This window comes from Drosophila miranda, assembly GCF_003369915.1.
Source record: "Drosophila miranda strain MSH22 chromosome Y unlocalized genomic scaffold, D.miranda_PacBio2.1 Contig_Y2_pilon, whole genome shotgun sequence".
In the NCBI taxonomy this organism is placed as follows: domain Eukaryota; kingdom Metazoa; phylum Arthropoda; class Insecta; order Diptera; family Drosophilidae; genus Drosophila; species Drosophila miranda.
Window position 1 is genome coordinate 17,792,552 of NW_022881614.1, and position 15,576 is coordinate 17,808,127.

The following is a 15,576-nucleotide window of genomic DNA, read 5'->3' on the forward strand; positions in this document are numbered from 1 at the left end:
CGTTCGCTATCCGCAACCCGCGACCCGTCCGGTGGCCTCAGCTAGGCCCCCTTTGAGCTACCTCACGAGCTCATCAGACCAGAAATAAATAGTGTAACTATCAATGAAAATTTCGTGATCATTGACAGAGGAGTTAAGCCAGGTTTCGGTAAACGCGATGGCATCGAAATCAAAGGACGCGCTATTAGTATGAATTTGACGCAATTTTCCCAGCAAACTGCGAACGTTCTGATAGTGCATGGAAAAATAGTACATCAGTTTTTTGGAGCATGTTCGGTAATTCTTGGATTCGAGTTCGAATCTTTGAGAAGGAACTCATGCACAATTGTATGCTCAGGCCATATTGACGGTTCTAGAGAACAGGATAGTAAAGATCAGGGAGAAGAATTTTAAAGGATGATATGTTGCGCTTATGTTTAAATGTAAATTTAGTCACAACTATATCAACAGGCGAAGTGTTAAGTTTAGCGGCAAGACGTTGTTTAACATCCTCCGTTGTAGCCTCAGGAGTAAGACGAGAAACAAATATTGCTTTCCGAGGGACCACTGCTTTAAGTTGAAGTCCCGAGCGAGATCGAGATGGTGGAGCCACTCCTAAAAGAGATCTCGGTACAAGGGCAGAGGAATTGGTAGCAATGGCTGTAGCAGGAATTGGAGTAGGAATTGGAGCAGGAATTGGAGCAGGAATTGGAGCAGGAATTGGCAAGACGTCGTCAGCAACCAGCACACCCGCACTAGGAGCACTCACCGCGTCAGAAGTGACGGCCACAGAAACTGCAGGGATGGGATTGATGCTGTTGGGGAGTTGGGTGCTCGAAGGAAGCACATTGCTCGGTGTAAAGAACTCCGGAGCCACCGTTGGCGGATTTACAGACAACGGCGTGGCATGACTACACGGAAATGCTTCCGATGGATGAAGGTGGGAGGCAGGCGTACCAATCGGATTAGGTTGCAAGAGATTGGTATCATTATGCGGAATTTTCCGTCTAGGCGATTCGCTCAAGAGTTTGAGCCCAAGAAACTGTGATTCAAGGGCAAGAAATTTCTCGTTGAGAGCCACAAATTGTTTCCGAACATCCAGAAACCCAGTTCGAGTCTGTCTCATAAATGTGCGCATTTCGGCGTCAATCTCCCGACAAGCCAGACATGACCAAGACAGGCCCATGCGTTTCGAGATCAGATCATTCAGCCGGCCAAAATTTCCACCACCAGCACATTTTATGTGGGCAAAATTGTCGCACAGCCAGCAGCTAAGAAATGAATCACCAATGATAACACCACCGAATTCACATTTCTTTGCACTACAAACGATTGCCATTATTGACAGCAGTAGAATCACTGTGCACGAATAATAAGAGAACGGAGTGAGATCGAAGGTAAAGTAGGAGAGCAGACAGCAGAGCGAGCCAGACAATCAGCTGCAGCGGCAATAATTCAAAGCAGATGATCCAACGAAGTGCAGAAAACGAGCAGTAAACTCACCAAAGCAGAGACACAAAAGAAAAGTCCACAGAGAGGGAGAGTATAGGCAATCCAGAGAGAGTGAGAGCAACAATGCGAGAAGCCCGCGTATGCTCACGAGAGAGTGTGGGCGATGCAAACGCTGATGCGCGAGAACAGTGCACACCGAAGAAGCGATATCGAAAAGCAGACTGGGCAAAAAACAATAACAAATTGCCTGCACGAGTCCGATGTGTTACGTTGAAATATTGAATTTATATTAAACACTTGTTTACAAACAAAACACTGGTGGTTAACACAAAGTAGAATCAAATTAAAGAGATGCGATAATAAATCAAAACAAAGACACAACAATGTTGTATGATATTTAGGCAAAGGGCGGAGAATGCGGGAGCAAGAAAAAAACACAACCGGCTTAAGCAAGAGCTAGAAGCGACATATCCTCCTTTGAGGAGCATAGTATTGTGCGGCTGGCCAGTGAGGCCGGCCAAGTGATGCATATACCTGTCAATGTTGCCAACGCTCGGACCGGACGGTTCCAGCGGAGGCAATGGGACACCATTGAGGGCTGCAACCAGCTTCTGGCGCAGACCCTTCACGTACGCCTCCAGTCGCACATTCTCCTCCTTCAGTTCGGCCACCTCGCCCATCACCTTGGCATAGCCAACCTTGGTGTTGTCCACGTGCTGCTCCAGCACCGCATTTAAATGTACCACCTTAAATGTACGCTATAATTTAGAATTTAACCTTTTTGAAACAACCACAACAACACAACTATCAAACAAAACTATTTTCTATTTAAGTTTTAATTTATTTTTGATTAACTTTTTTTTGCTGTTCCTAAGAAACAAATCAAAAAAACAAAACACATTAAGAAGAAAAAGGCTTAAGTTCATTAAAGAAGAAGTAAAACGACGAGACGACCATTTTGTTCAATAATAAAAGAAGAAACAACAAGTTTTATTTGCTGCAATAAGACTGTACACATAGATGAATACATATATCATTTTTATTACTTTCGATTTTATTATTATTTTTCTAACATACATACTGCTCTCCTTCGAAGAATATTTTCTATTATTTAGGAAGGCCTTATTTTCAAAAGAATTTTTGTGTTGAGCTAAGCAAGACTCACACTTTTTATAGTCAATTCCCCAGCATGAAAACCCAATAGGCAGCCTACTTAATCGTTACAATACATAGTAAGCCTGACCAAAAAAGTCAGTGGACGGCTGCCTCGCCCCAACAGATTTTATTTCTCCCGTAACATACGAGTAAGGTGAAACCTACAAATTAAATCATGATTTACGGCATGCTGGTGACACTCTCGACGGCAATCTATACTACGGTGGCCACCCTTTGGCAGGTTCAATGTGAGTGTAGAAAGTGGAAAGATGATTTGGTTCGAGCGTATGAGCTGTATGACTGTCTGATCTGATCCCACAGAGACCCTAATCAATTAGATGATGTCGTTTAGTCTTTTCATTTTGGGTCTGTTCTGCAAGCCGTATTTGATAGTTCCCCTGTTGGCAGCTGGGTTCTTCATGGTGCGCCGGATCTTGCTGCGGCGGGCAAAGCGGACCCAAGCCTGGAAATCGCCGGGTAACAACGAGTCTGGGTCGTCCAGGCATTACTCCATTAAAACCACAAATCACGTGACACGGAGAGCTCCCTGCCCAATAGCGTCGGTGACACATCCCAGAAGTAGTCGAGCAACGGATAATCACACGATTCACACGGGTTTATAAAACATATAACATACGTCTGAAATACTACATACACATTCCATGAGAACACTCATACATGTGCACGGGTGTGGATGGATCCTTAGACTAAAGCAATTAAAAAATACTGCACTGTACCATCGTTTCATCCAAAAGAATACTAGGACTTGAGCAGAGTGGGGATGTCTACTTTGCGCAGAGCGTCTCTTGCTTTGAGGAGCATAGTATTGTGCGGCTGGCCAGTGAGGCCGGCCAAGTGATGCATATACCTGTCAATGTTGCCAACGCTCGGACCGGACGGTTCCAGCGGAGGCAATGGGACACCATTGAGGGCTGCAACCAGCTTCTGGCGCAGACCCTTCACGTACGCCTCCAGTCGCACATTCTCCTCCTTCAGTTCGGCCACCTCGCCCATCACCTTGGCATAGCCAACATTGGTGTTGTCCACGTGCTGCTCCAGCACCGCATTTAAATGTACCACCTTAAATGTACGCTATAATTTAGAATTTAACCTTTTTGAAACAACCACAACAACACAACTATCAAACAAAACTATTTTATATTTAAGTTTTAATTTATTTTTGATTAACTTTTTATACCCGATACTCAAAATGAGTATTGGGGTATATTAGATTTGTGGTAAAAGTGGATGTGTGTAACGTCCAGAAGAAATGGGTTACGGCCCCATAAAGAATATATATTCTTGATCAGCATCAATAGCCGAGTCGATTGAGCCATGTCTGTCTGTCCGTCTGTCCGTCTGTCCGTCTGTCCGTCCGTCCGTCTGTCCGTCTGTCCGTCCCCTTCAGCGCATAGTGCTCAAAGACTATAAGAGCTAGAGCAACGATGTTTTGGATCCAGACTTCTGTGATATGTCACTGCTACAAAAATATTTCAAATCTTCGCCCCGCCCACTTCCGCCCCCACAAAGGACGAAAATCTGTGGCATCCACATTTTTAAAGATACGATAAAACCAAAAACGCAGAATCGTAGAGGATGAGTGTAAAATCTCAACCAGATCGTATAATTATTATATCCAGAATCAAGAAAATAATTTCATTCTCTCTCGCTCTGTCTCTCTCTAACACACAGTATTCATGGTCGGCTTTGCCAATTGCAAAATATGAGTTCAAGGATCTCAGAACCTATAAGAGCCAGAGCAACCAAATTTGGTATCCACACTCCTGTGATATCGGACCTTGACCGTTTTGTGTCCAAATTTCGCCACACCCCCCTTCCGCCCCCGCAAAGGACGAAAATCTGGGGCATCCACAAATCTCAGAGACTATTAAAGCTAGAGTAACCAAATTTGGTATCCGCACTTCTGTTAGATCTCACTATAAAACGTATATCTCAGAATTTCGGGTATAACTGTAGAGTTGCGGTGTCCGCAGCAATTCACAACGTTCCCCCTCGTTTAAAGTCGCCTTGTGTGGCGATATCTGCAAAATGTACCGCTGTGTACGCGTTTCCCATCCCGATACGCACGTGCAGTGCATCCTATGGCGCAATGACCCGAAGGAGGAGATTCAGGTGTTCAAGTTGGAGACTGTTACTTACGGAACCAAACCTGCCGCTTTCTTAGCAATTCGTGCTATGCATCAATTGGCAAATGATGAAGAGTTGCGTTTTCCGCTTGGAGCTGATGTTGTTCGAAGAGATTTCTATTTCGATGATCTCATATCTGGAGGGGACAGCATTGATTCTGTCATCAAGATTCGTCAGCAGGTAAAGGAGCTACTTTCGAAAGGATGTTTTCCCATACGTAAATAGTGTTCCAATGAACCCGCTGCTTTGGAAGGCGTATCGGAGGCGGATCGCGAAAAGTTCCTTACCTTTCATGACGGGACTGAAGTAACCAAGGCGCTTGGTCTAGTTTGGGATCCCACCACGGACAATCTTCTGTTTAGCTTCGCTCACGTCAGAACCGCTGCAGGCCCAATATCGAAGCGTTCGGTCCTGTCTACACTAGCTAGGTTCTACGATCCTCTAAGGCTCATCTCTCCCACCATCACAAAAGCTAAAATATTTATGCAGTCGCTATGGAACGAAAGCCTAAAGTTGAATTGGGACGAAAGCCTGCCCCAGGATCTACATACTACTTGGATTGAGCTGACTTCGCAGTTGTCGATGGTTAAAAACTTTAAGTTTCCACGTTACGTGCTTCGGCAGCAAGCCAGATTAGAAATGCACGCGTTTTGTGATGCGAGCCAAGCAGCATATGGCGCCTGTGTATACATGCGTTCGGAAGCTCTTGGCATTGTGCAAAGTCATCTCTTATGCTCTAAATCCAGAGTCGCGCCCTTGAAAAGTATGACTATCCCCAAGCTTGAGCTATCCGCAGCCCTCGTATTAGCCGAACTAGTGTCCACCATAGTTAAGGGATTATCAGCTCCATGCCAAATACATTGCTGGTCGGATTCGTCCATAGCCCTTGCCTGGATTCGAGAATCACCATTGAATTTTAATATATTTGTTTCTAATCGAGTTCAGCGGATTCAGGAGCTCACCGCTGGAATGACTTGGCATCACGTGCCCACAAAGTTGAATCCTGCCGACATCATATCACGTGGATCCACGCCCGCTGAACTAATGGATAGCAGCCTTTGGATCTCTGGACCACCATTCTTGCGTCTTGAGAGCTCAGAGTGGCCTGCAGGCTTGCAATTGACGACCGATGTACCAGAACGTCGTCATGCAGCATTGGTTGTTTCAAACGAAAGGGATGTATCGTACGATTGCAAATTTCAAAACTCATTCGGATCCATGCAGCGCGTCTTTGCTTACATATATCGATTCTACATTCTCAAGGACAAAGGCATAGCGCGGTCGAAGGGTCAACTTACCGTAATCGACATCAAAAATGGTACGCATTTGCTCATAAGGGCAATACAGCAGCAACAATTTTCGGAAGAGATAAGGGCCCTCGCCAGCAAACAGGCCCTACCCCCAAAAAGCACGATGGCCTCACTGAATCCATTTCTGGATAGCTTTGGATTGCTGCGTGTTGGAGGCCGCCTCCAAAATGCCGAATTGGACTACGACGCGAAGCACCCGATCCTGCTTCCTAAGGGACATCCTGTCACTGTCTCTATTATTATCTTCTTTCACGAAAGGTTTCTCCACGCAGGAGCTCAAAGATTGCTCGGACTGCTTCGGCAAAAATTCTGGCCTATTGGTGGACGCAAATATGTTGCGGGAATCATTCGCAAATGTGTTAGATGCTTTCGTTTGAAGCCAGTGCTGAGGGAACATATCATGGGAAACTTGCCTGCGGATCGCGTAAGGACTAATCCAGCATTCCACACAACGGGCGTTGATTTTTGCGGACCCTTTTATCACAAGTCGGAAGTCAGAAGCAGGCCTCCTATCAAATGTTACATCGCTGTCTTCGTATGCTTTAGCACCAAAGCAACTCATTTGGAAGTCGTTCGGGATCTATCTACAGAATCCTTTCTGGCAGCATTAAGGCGTTTTATAAGTCTACGTCCCAAACCTCGAATCATCTGGTCAGACAACGCTACAAATTTTGTAGGAGCAAAAAATGAGCTTTTGGAGCTTCGGCAAATGTTCCTCAGTGATCCTCATACGTCGGCTGTGTCACATCTCTGCGTTTCTAGTGGAATCGACTGGAAATTCATCCCCCTCGCTCACCTCATTTTGGGGGTTTGTGGGAGGCGGCTGTTAAAGCAGCTAAATATCATTTTCATCGCATCGTCGGGACCTACATTTTTACTCTTGATGAAATTCAGACCTTGGCTTGTGAAATCTCTGCTTTGTTAAATTCCCGTCCGCTTTATGCAATTACAGAAAGTCCCGATGATCTAGATGTGCTCACGCGAAACCACTTTCTCAATGGAGCCCCGAAAGCTGCATTCGACGAGCCAGATGTGGCGCATCTCCGGGCCAACCTACTTAGTCGATGGCAGCGGCTGTGTCAAATGAAGCAGGCGTTTTGGAGAAAATGGAGCACGGCGTATCTTTCGATTCTTCAGGAGCGGAGCAAGTGGCGGTCATCGTCTCCAAACATCAAGCTAGGAGCGCTCGTCATGATCAAGGAGGAAACGCTGCCACCATTAAGGCATTGAGAGCGTCATACCAGAAAAAGATGGAACCATCACAGTAGCCGTCATCCGCACTCAAAAAGGCCTTTTCAAGAGGGCCGTTGGAAAAATAGCGGTTCTGCCCCTTCAGGATGGATCTGTTGAAAGCCTTTGCCTTCCAACGGGGGTGAATGTTCGGAGCAGCACCCAGCCGATTAGCTGCTTGCCAAATAGCACCTAATTCTTGGCCCTCAGCCGCTTATTTTGTTTGTTACTTATGTCTATGTCACTCATTTGTTTGTTAAAGCTCTGCGCTTGCTTGCCCTGCTAAACGCTCTCTGCCAGCTCGCTCTTCGCTATCTCCGCTTTGCGCCGGCCTACCGACGTCGGCCGCGCGAAGCTGCGCTTAGCGATCGGAGCGGCAATGTAAAGGGCAGGCAAGCCACACTTGCAATTTGGATGTCACGCATTAAAGAACATATCGTAATTTTATTTCTGCGCCGAGTTTTATTTAATTCGAAATAATTAGTCGGCCGATTGGGGATAAAAAACATTATCTCCACAGTCACATTTCGCGTAACTGTCCTTATGAAGCTGATAAAGTTCGCGTCATTTTGGATCGCAGTCGCATGAAAAAAATTCAAATAAACGGCATTGTTGTTGACTGTCTTGTGGATACAGGGTCAGATGTAACCATAATCAAAGAGAGTATGTTGAAGACCATGCAAAACGTTAAACTTTTGAAGTGCACAACTATGTTGCGCGGTCTGGGTCAGATATCAACAAAGCCTGTTGGATACTTTAATGCAGAAGTTACCGTGGATAAGTTGCAGACCACACAGAAGTTTTTAGTAGTCCCCAGTAGCCAGATTGATTTCGACGCACTTTTGGGGCATGATTTCATTAAAAAGTTCCGTTTCGTCGCTGATATGCAAGGATACACGTTTTTGAAGCATGACGCAGATCCTCTGCCAACAGATGAGCATGCTCTTATATATAATGTAACTGAAGAGTCATCCTTTGTTGCTCCGCCGCAATATCGAAAAGACGTTGAACAGATGATAAGAAGCAGTTACCAAATGCCCACAGAAGTTGCAAAGCAGTCTCCAATCCAACTGAAGATAGTTCCCGACGTAGTAATCAAACCGCTTCATCACTCACCGAGACGTTTATCAACAGACGAAGCCAGTGCCGTAAAGAAGCAAGTCGAAGAATGGATCGAGCAAGGCATCGTGCGCAAGTCGTCTTCAAATGTAGCGAGCAGAGTTGTCGTCGTGAAGAAAAAAGATGGTACACTTAGAGTTTGCGTAGACTACAGGAAGTTAAACAGCATGGTATTGCTGGACTGCTTCCCAGTCCCGATCATGGAGGAAGTCTTGGAAAAGCTGCAGTCGGCTAAGTGGTTTACCATAATGGACCTTGAAAACGGATTTTTCCATGTGCCTATGGAAGAACAAAGCAAGTCGTATACGGCCTTCGTCACAAAGGAGGGATTATTCGAGTTTAATAAAGCGCCTTTCGGATTCAAGAACTCGCCAGCTGCGAGCATTCGGTTCGTAAGCTATATTTTTCAAGAATTAATCAACTCTGACATTATGCAGCTTTATATGGACGACATAATTGTTTACGCCACGTCGCCCGAGGTATGCATGAGGAAGACGAAGTTGGTCCTGAAGACAGCTGCGCAGTTTGGCCTAAAGATCAAGTGGAAGAAATGTATCTTCATGCAGCCACGCATTAGCTTTCTGGGCCATATCATTGAGGACGGGAGAATCTGGCCCGGCAAAGAGAAGACAGCAGCTGTCAGTCGGTTTGCTACGCCCAAAGACATTAAAGCAGTTCAAGCATTTCTGGGACTCACAGGCTTTTTCAGAAAGTTCATCCCTGGCTATGCACAAGTTGCCCGGCCGCTCACGAATCTACTCAGGAAGGAAGCAGTTTTCAACATTGGCGAAGCAGAGCAACAATCGCTACAAACCTTAAAGAATCTGCTTGTAATCGCACCTGTATTACATTTATACTCACGAGAAGCGCCAACGGAACTCTACACGGATGCATCCAAAGAAGGTTTCGGAGCAGTTCTGTTGCAGCAGTCTGATGGCAATTTCCACCCGATTTACTATTGGAGTAAAAAGACTACACAAGCCGAGTCCAAACGTCACAGTTACTATTTGGAGGTCAAAGCTGTATACCTCGCACTCAAGTTTCGTCACTACCTGTTGGGGATCAAATTTGATCTTGCCACTGACTGTGCGGCGTTTAAGCAGACAATAACGAAAGCAGATATACCCAGAGAAGTTTCCCAGTGGATTCTGTATATGGAGGACTTTACATTCAAAGCAGTACACCGCCCAGGGGACAGAATGAGACACGTGGACTGTCTCAGTCGTTTTCCGCAGACATGCATGTTCGTGACGACGGAGCTAACAGCTCGGATAAAGAAAGCACAGCAGGATGACGATTTCATCAAAGCCACAGTTGAGATCCTGAAGCAGCACCCATATCAAGACTACAAGCTTAAAGGAGGTCTTCTCTTCAAATCTGTAAATGGCAATGACGTATTGGTGGTTCCAAGGCTGATGGAAAGGGAAATCATTCAAGGATCGCATGAAGTTGGTCATTTCACCACAGCGAAGACAATACACTCAGTTCAGCAGCAATACTGGATTCCGCACCTTGAACGGAAAGTAAATAAGTTGATTACTAATTGTATCAGTTGTATAATTTTCAGCAAAAAGTTGGGCAAACAAGAAGGCTATCTTCATTGCATTGACAAGGGTGACACACCACTATACACGCTGCACGTTGATCATTTGGGACCAATGGATGCGACAGCCAAGCAATACAAGTACATTTTTGCATTCTCCAAGTTTGTGTGGCTGTTCCCAACTAAGTCAACAGGTCACGAAGAAGTTGTGAAGAGGCTGAGAGATTGGTTATTTGTGTTTGGTTTTCCCAAGCGCATAGTCAGCGACAGAGGAGCAGCGTTTACATCCAACGCATTCAGCGAGTTTCTCAACGAGAACAAAGTCGAACATGTGTGTACAACGACAGGTGTGGCGAGAGGCAACGGTCAGATTGAGCGGGTGAACCGTTCAATTTTGGGTACCATCGCAAAGCTCTCAGCTCAGGAGTCAACGAAGTGGTACAAGCATGTGCCACAGGTCCAGATGGCGATTAATTCGCATGTGCGTTGAACTCGTCGCCATTCGAGGTCATGTTTGGGACAAAGATGCATAGACAAGCTGAAAGTCGACTATTGGAGGTGCTCAACGAGGAGTTGGTTACGCAGTTTAACAACGAGCGCCAAGAACTGCGTGACCAAGCGAAACAAAACATTGAGAAGGCGCAAGAGGTGTACAAGCGCTATTATGATAAAAAACGACGACCTGAGCACGACTACAGACTAGGAGACATGGTCGCGATCAAGAGGACGCAGTTCGTCGCAGGACGCAAGTTGGCCAGCGAGTATCTAGGCCCACATGAAGTCACCAAGGTAAAGCGGAACGGTCGCTACGACGTCAGAAAGGTTGGTCAAGTCGAGGGGCCAAATATCACAGCAACGAGCAGTGACAATATGAAGCTATGACGTTTTGTCTCAGAGAACGATGATATATTATCTTCTGGGACAGATGAAGATGAGCAGGCGGGCCGAATGTAAAGGACAGTGTATCAAGCAGTTAGCACTATCCCATCTAAATTAACATTTGAACTTAAGATACCATCGATAAGACCTAACCGATATAACCAGACTTAACCGATGTTTAAAAGACCTAACCGATAAGGGGTTATCGATACGGGAGTCGGTTGTTGGAAGTAGAAGCAGAAAGTTGAACAAAAAGTCGGAAGAACAGACTCATTAATTGCACATCTTAAATCATACACCTTGTACTCTTCTTCGAAAAACACTTTTAATAAACGATACATTATTATTAAACTTACATACATATATCATTTTTATTACTTTCGATTTTATTATTATTTTTCTAACACACATACTGCTCCCCTTCGAAGAATATTTTCTATTATTTAGGAAGGCCTAATTTTCAAAAGAATTTTTGTGTTGAGCTAAGCAAGACACACTTTTTATAGTCAATTCCCCAGCATGAAAACCCAATAGGCAGCCTACTTAATCGTTACAATACATAGTAAGCCTGACCAAAAAAGTCAGTGGACGGCTGCCTCGCCCCAACAGATTTTATTTCTCCCGTAAAATACGAGTAAGGTGAAACCTACAAATTAAATCATGATTTACGGCATGCTGGTGACACTCTCGACGGCAATCTATACTACGGTGGCCACCCTTTGGCAGGTTCAACGTGAGTGTAGAAAGTGGAAAGATGATTTGGTTCGAGCGTATGAGCTGTATGACTGTCTGATCTGATCCCACAGAGACCCTAATCAATTGGATGATGTCGTTTAGTCTTTTCATTTTGGGTCTGTTCTGCAAGCCGTATTTGATAGTTCCCCTGTTGGCAGCTGGGTTCTTCATGGTGCGCCGGATCTTGCTGCGGCGGGCAAAGCGGACCCAAGCCTGGAAATCGCCGGGTAACAACGAGTCTGGGTCGTCCAGGCATTACTCCATTAAAACCCCACCATCACGCGACACGGAGAGCTCCCTGCCCAATAGCGTCGGTGACACATCCCAGAAGTAGTCGAGCAAAGGATAATCACACGATTCACACAGGTTTATAAAACATATAACATACGTCTGAAATACTACATACACATTCCATGAGAACACTCATACATGTGCACGGGTGTGGATGGATCCTAAGACTAAAGCAATTAAAAAATACTGCACTGTACCATCGTTTCATCCAAAAGAATACTAGGACTTGAGCAGAGAGGGGATGTCTACTTTGCGCAGAGCGTCTCTTGCTTTGAGGAGCATAGTATTGTGCGGCTGGCCAGTGAGGCCGGCCAAGTGATGCATATACCTGTCAATGTTGCCAACGCTCGGACCGGACGGTTCCAGCGGAGGCAATGGGACACCATTGAGGGCTGCAACCAGCTTCTGGCGCAGACCCTTCACGTACGCCTCCAGTCGCACATTCTCCTTCAGTTCGGCCACCTCGCCCATCACCTTGGCATAGCCAACCTTGGTGTTGTCCACGTGCTGCTCCAGCACCGCATTTAAATGTACCACCTTAAATGTACGCTATAATTTATAATTTAACCTTTTTGAAACAACCACAACAACACAACTATCAAACAAAACTATTTTCTATTTAAGTTTTAATTTATTTTTGATTAACTTTTTTTTGCTGTTCCTAAGAAACAAATCCAAAAAACAAAACACACTAAGAAGAAAAAGGCTTAAGTTCATTAACGAAGAAGTAAAACGACGAGACGACCATTTTGTTCAATAATAAAAGAAGAAACAACAAGTATTATTTGCTGCAAGAAGACTGTACACATTGATGAATACATATATCATTTTTATTACTTTCGATTTTATTATTATTTTTCTAACACACATACTGCTCCCCTTCGAAGAATATTTTCTATTATTTAGGAAGGCCTTATTTTCAAAAGAATTTTTGTGTTGAGCTAAGCAAGACTCACACTTTTTATAGTCAATTCCCCAGCATGAAAACCCAATAGGCAGCCTACTTAATCGTTACAATACATAGTAAGCCTGACCAAAAAAGTCAGTGGACGGCTGCCTCGCCCCAACAGATTTTATTTCTCCCGTAAAATACGGGTAAGGTGTAACCTACAAATTAAATCATGATTTACGGCATGCTGGTGACACTCTCGACGGCAATCTATACTACGGTGTCCACCCTTTGGCAGGTTTAACGTGAGTGTAGAAAGTGGAAAGATGATTTGGTTCGAGCGTATGAGCTGTATGACTGTCTGATCTGATCCCACAGAGACCCTAATCAATTGGATGATGTCGTTTAGTCTTTTCATTTTGGGGCTGTTCTGCAAGCCGTATTTGATAGTTCCCCTGTTGGCGGCTGGGTTCTTCATGGTGCGCCGGATCTTGCTGCGGCGGGCAAAGCGGACCCAAGCCTGGAAATCGCCGGGTAACAACGAGTCTGGGTCGTCCAGGCATTAGTCCATTAAAACCCCACCATCACGCGACACGGAGAGCTCCCTGCCCAATAGCGTCGGTGACACATCCCAGATGTAGTCGAGCAACGGATAATCACACGATTCACACGGGTTTATAAAACATATAACATACGTCTGAAATACTACATACACATTCCATGAGAACACTCATACATGTGCACGGGTGTGGATGGATCCTAAGACTAAAGCAATTAAAAAATACTGCACTGTACCATCGTTTCATCCAAAAGAATACTAGGACTTGAGCAGAGTGGGGATGTCTACTTTGCGCAGAGGCTCTCTTGCTTTGAGGAGCATAGTATTGTGCGGCTGGCCAGTGAGGCCGGCGAAGTGATGCATATACCTGTCAATGTTGCCAACGCTCGGACCGGACGGTTCCAGCGGAGGCAATGGGACACCATTGAGGGCTGCAACCAGCTTCTGGCGCAGACCCTTCACGTACGCCTCCAGTCGCACATTCTCCTCCTTCAGTTCGGCCACCTCGCTCATCACCTTGGCATAGCCAACCTTGGTGTTGTCCACGTGCTGCTCCAGCACCGCATTTAAATGTACCACCTTAAATGTACGCTATAATTTAGAATTTAACCTTTTTGAAACAACCACAACAACACAACTATCAAACAAAACTATTTTCTATTTAAGTTTTAATTTATTTTTGATTAACTTTTTATACCCGATACTCAAAATGAGTATTGGGGTATATTAGATTTGTGGTAAAAGTGGATGTGTGTAACGTCCAGAAGGAATCGTTTCCGAACCCATAAAGTATATATATTCTTGATCAGCATCAATAGCCGAGTCGATTGAGCCCTGTCTGTCTGTCCGTCCGTCCGTCTGTCCGTCTGTCCGTCCCCTTCAGCGCCTAGTGCTCAAAGACTATAAGAGCTAGAGCAAGGTTGTTTTGGATCCAGACGTCTGTGATATGTCACTGCTACAAAAATATTTCAAAACTTCGCCCCGCCCACTTCCGCCCCCACAAAGGACGAAACTCTGTGGCATCCACATTTTTAAAGATACGATAAAACCAAAAACGCAGAATCGTAGAGGATGACTATATGTTCTAGAGTGTAAAATCTCAACCAGATCGTATCATTATTATAGCCAGAATCAAGAAAACAATTTCATTCTTTCTCGCTCTGTCTCTCTCTAACACACAGGTTTCATGGTCGGTTTTGCCAATTGCAAAATATGAGTTCAAGGATCTCAGAACCTATAAAAGCCAGAGAAACCAAATTTGGTATCCACACTCCAGTGATATCGGACCTTGACCGTTTCGTGTCCAAATTTCGCCACACCCCCTTCCACCCACGCAAAGGACGAAAATCTGGGGCATCCACAAATCTCAGAGACTATTAAGGCTAGAGTAACCAAATTTGGTATCCGCTTTTCTGTTAGATCTCACTATAAAACGTCTATCTCAGAGTTTCGCCCCACCCCCTTCCGCCCCCACAAAGGACGAAAATCTGTTGCATCCACAATATTGCACATTCAAAAAAAACTAAAAACGCAGAATCATAGATAACGACCATATCTATCAGATTGCTGAATCTGGTTTAGATTAGATAATTTTTATAGCCAAAAATAACAAATCAATTTGCAGTGGCTACGCAGCGCCCGACGTCACGCTCAGACTGATTTTCTGTCTCTCTCGCACGCACTCTTTGTCGTGTCGTTTAATATAAGCGGCGTCTGCCGGAGGAGAGCCATACTGACCTAGTATCGGGTATAACTGTAGAGTTGCGGTATCCGCAGCAACTCACAACGTTCCCCCTCGTTTTTGCTGTTCCTAAGAAACAAATCCAAAAAACAAAACACATTAAGAAGAACGAGGGGGAACGTTGTGAGTTGCTGCGGACACCGCAACTCTACAGTTATACCCGATACTAAGTCAGTATGGCTCTCCTCCGGCGGACGCTGCTAATATTAAACGACACGACAAAGAGTGCGTGCGAGAGAGACAGAAAATCAGTCTGAGCGTGACGTCGGGCGCTGCGTAGCCAGTGCAAATTTATTTGTTCCTTTTGGCTATAAAAATTATCTGATCTGGTCCAGATTCAGCAATCTGATAGATATGGTCGTTATCTATGATTCTGCGTTTTTAGTTTTCTCGAATGTGAAATATTGTGGATGCAACAGATTTTCGTCCTTTGTGGGGGCGGAAGGGGGTGGGGCGAAATTCTGAGACATACGTTTTATAGTGAGATCTAACGGAAGTGCGGATACTAAATTTGGTTACTCTAGCCTTAATAGTCTCTGAGATTTG

The 15,576-nt window shown here is 44.9% G+C and overlaps 1 protein-coding gene and 2 long non-coding RNA genes across 4 annotated transcripts; all 3 read left to right on the plus strand.

Annotated features, from left to right (window-relative positions):
- The first annotated feature begins 2,429 nt into the window (after positions 1-2,429).
- On the plus strand, positions 2,430-3,064 carry LOC117193134. The gene is made up of 2 exons (XR_004474515.1): positions 2,430-2,834; positions 2,908-3,064. It is a non-coding gene; the product is annotated as an uncharacterized LOC117193134 (long non-coding RNA).
- Positions 3,065-11,341: 8,277 nt separating this feature from the next.
- Positions 11,342-12,037, plus strand: LOC117193122. Its single transcript, XM_033397854.1, has 2 exons — positions 11,342-11,548; positions 11,622-12,037. The coding sequence occupies exons 1-2, from the start codon at positions 11,476-11,478 to the stop codon at positions 11,882-11,884; spliced, it is 336 nt and encodes a 111-aa protein (XP_033253745.1). The 5' UTR covers positions 11,342-11,475; the 3' UTR covers positions 11,885-12,037.
- A 604-nt stretch (positions 12,038-12,641) lies between these two features.
- On the plus strand, positions 12,642-13,524 carry LOC117193133. 2 transcript variants are annotated; one of them, XR_004474514.1, is made up of 3 exons: positions 12,642-13,035; positions 13,109-13,295; positions 13,332-13,524. It is a non-coding gene; the product is annotated as an uncharacterized LOC117193133 (long non-coding RNA). The 2 variants fall into 2 exon arrangements; XR_004474513.1 differs by having other exon boundaries at positions 12,644-13,035; positions 13,109-13,524.
- The last annotated feature ends 2,052 nt before the right edge of the window (positions 13,525-15,576 follow it).

What these genes read in the sequence shown, in the direction of transcription:
- LOC117193122 (XM_033397854.1), top strand. Translation starts at nt 11,476, where the DNA reads ATGATTTACGGCATGCTGGTGACACTCTCGACGGCAATCTATACTACG. An exon ending in CACCCTTTGGCAGGTTCAAC is followed by an intron (nt 11,549 to 11,621) that starts GTGAGTGTAGAA and finishes CTGATCCCACAG; the next exon opens with AGACCCTAATCAATTGGATG.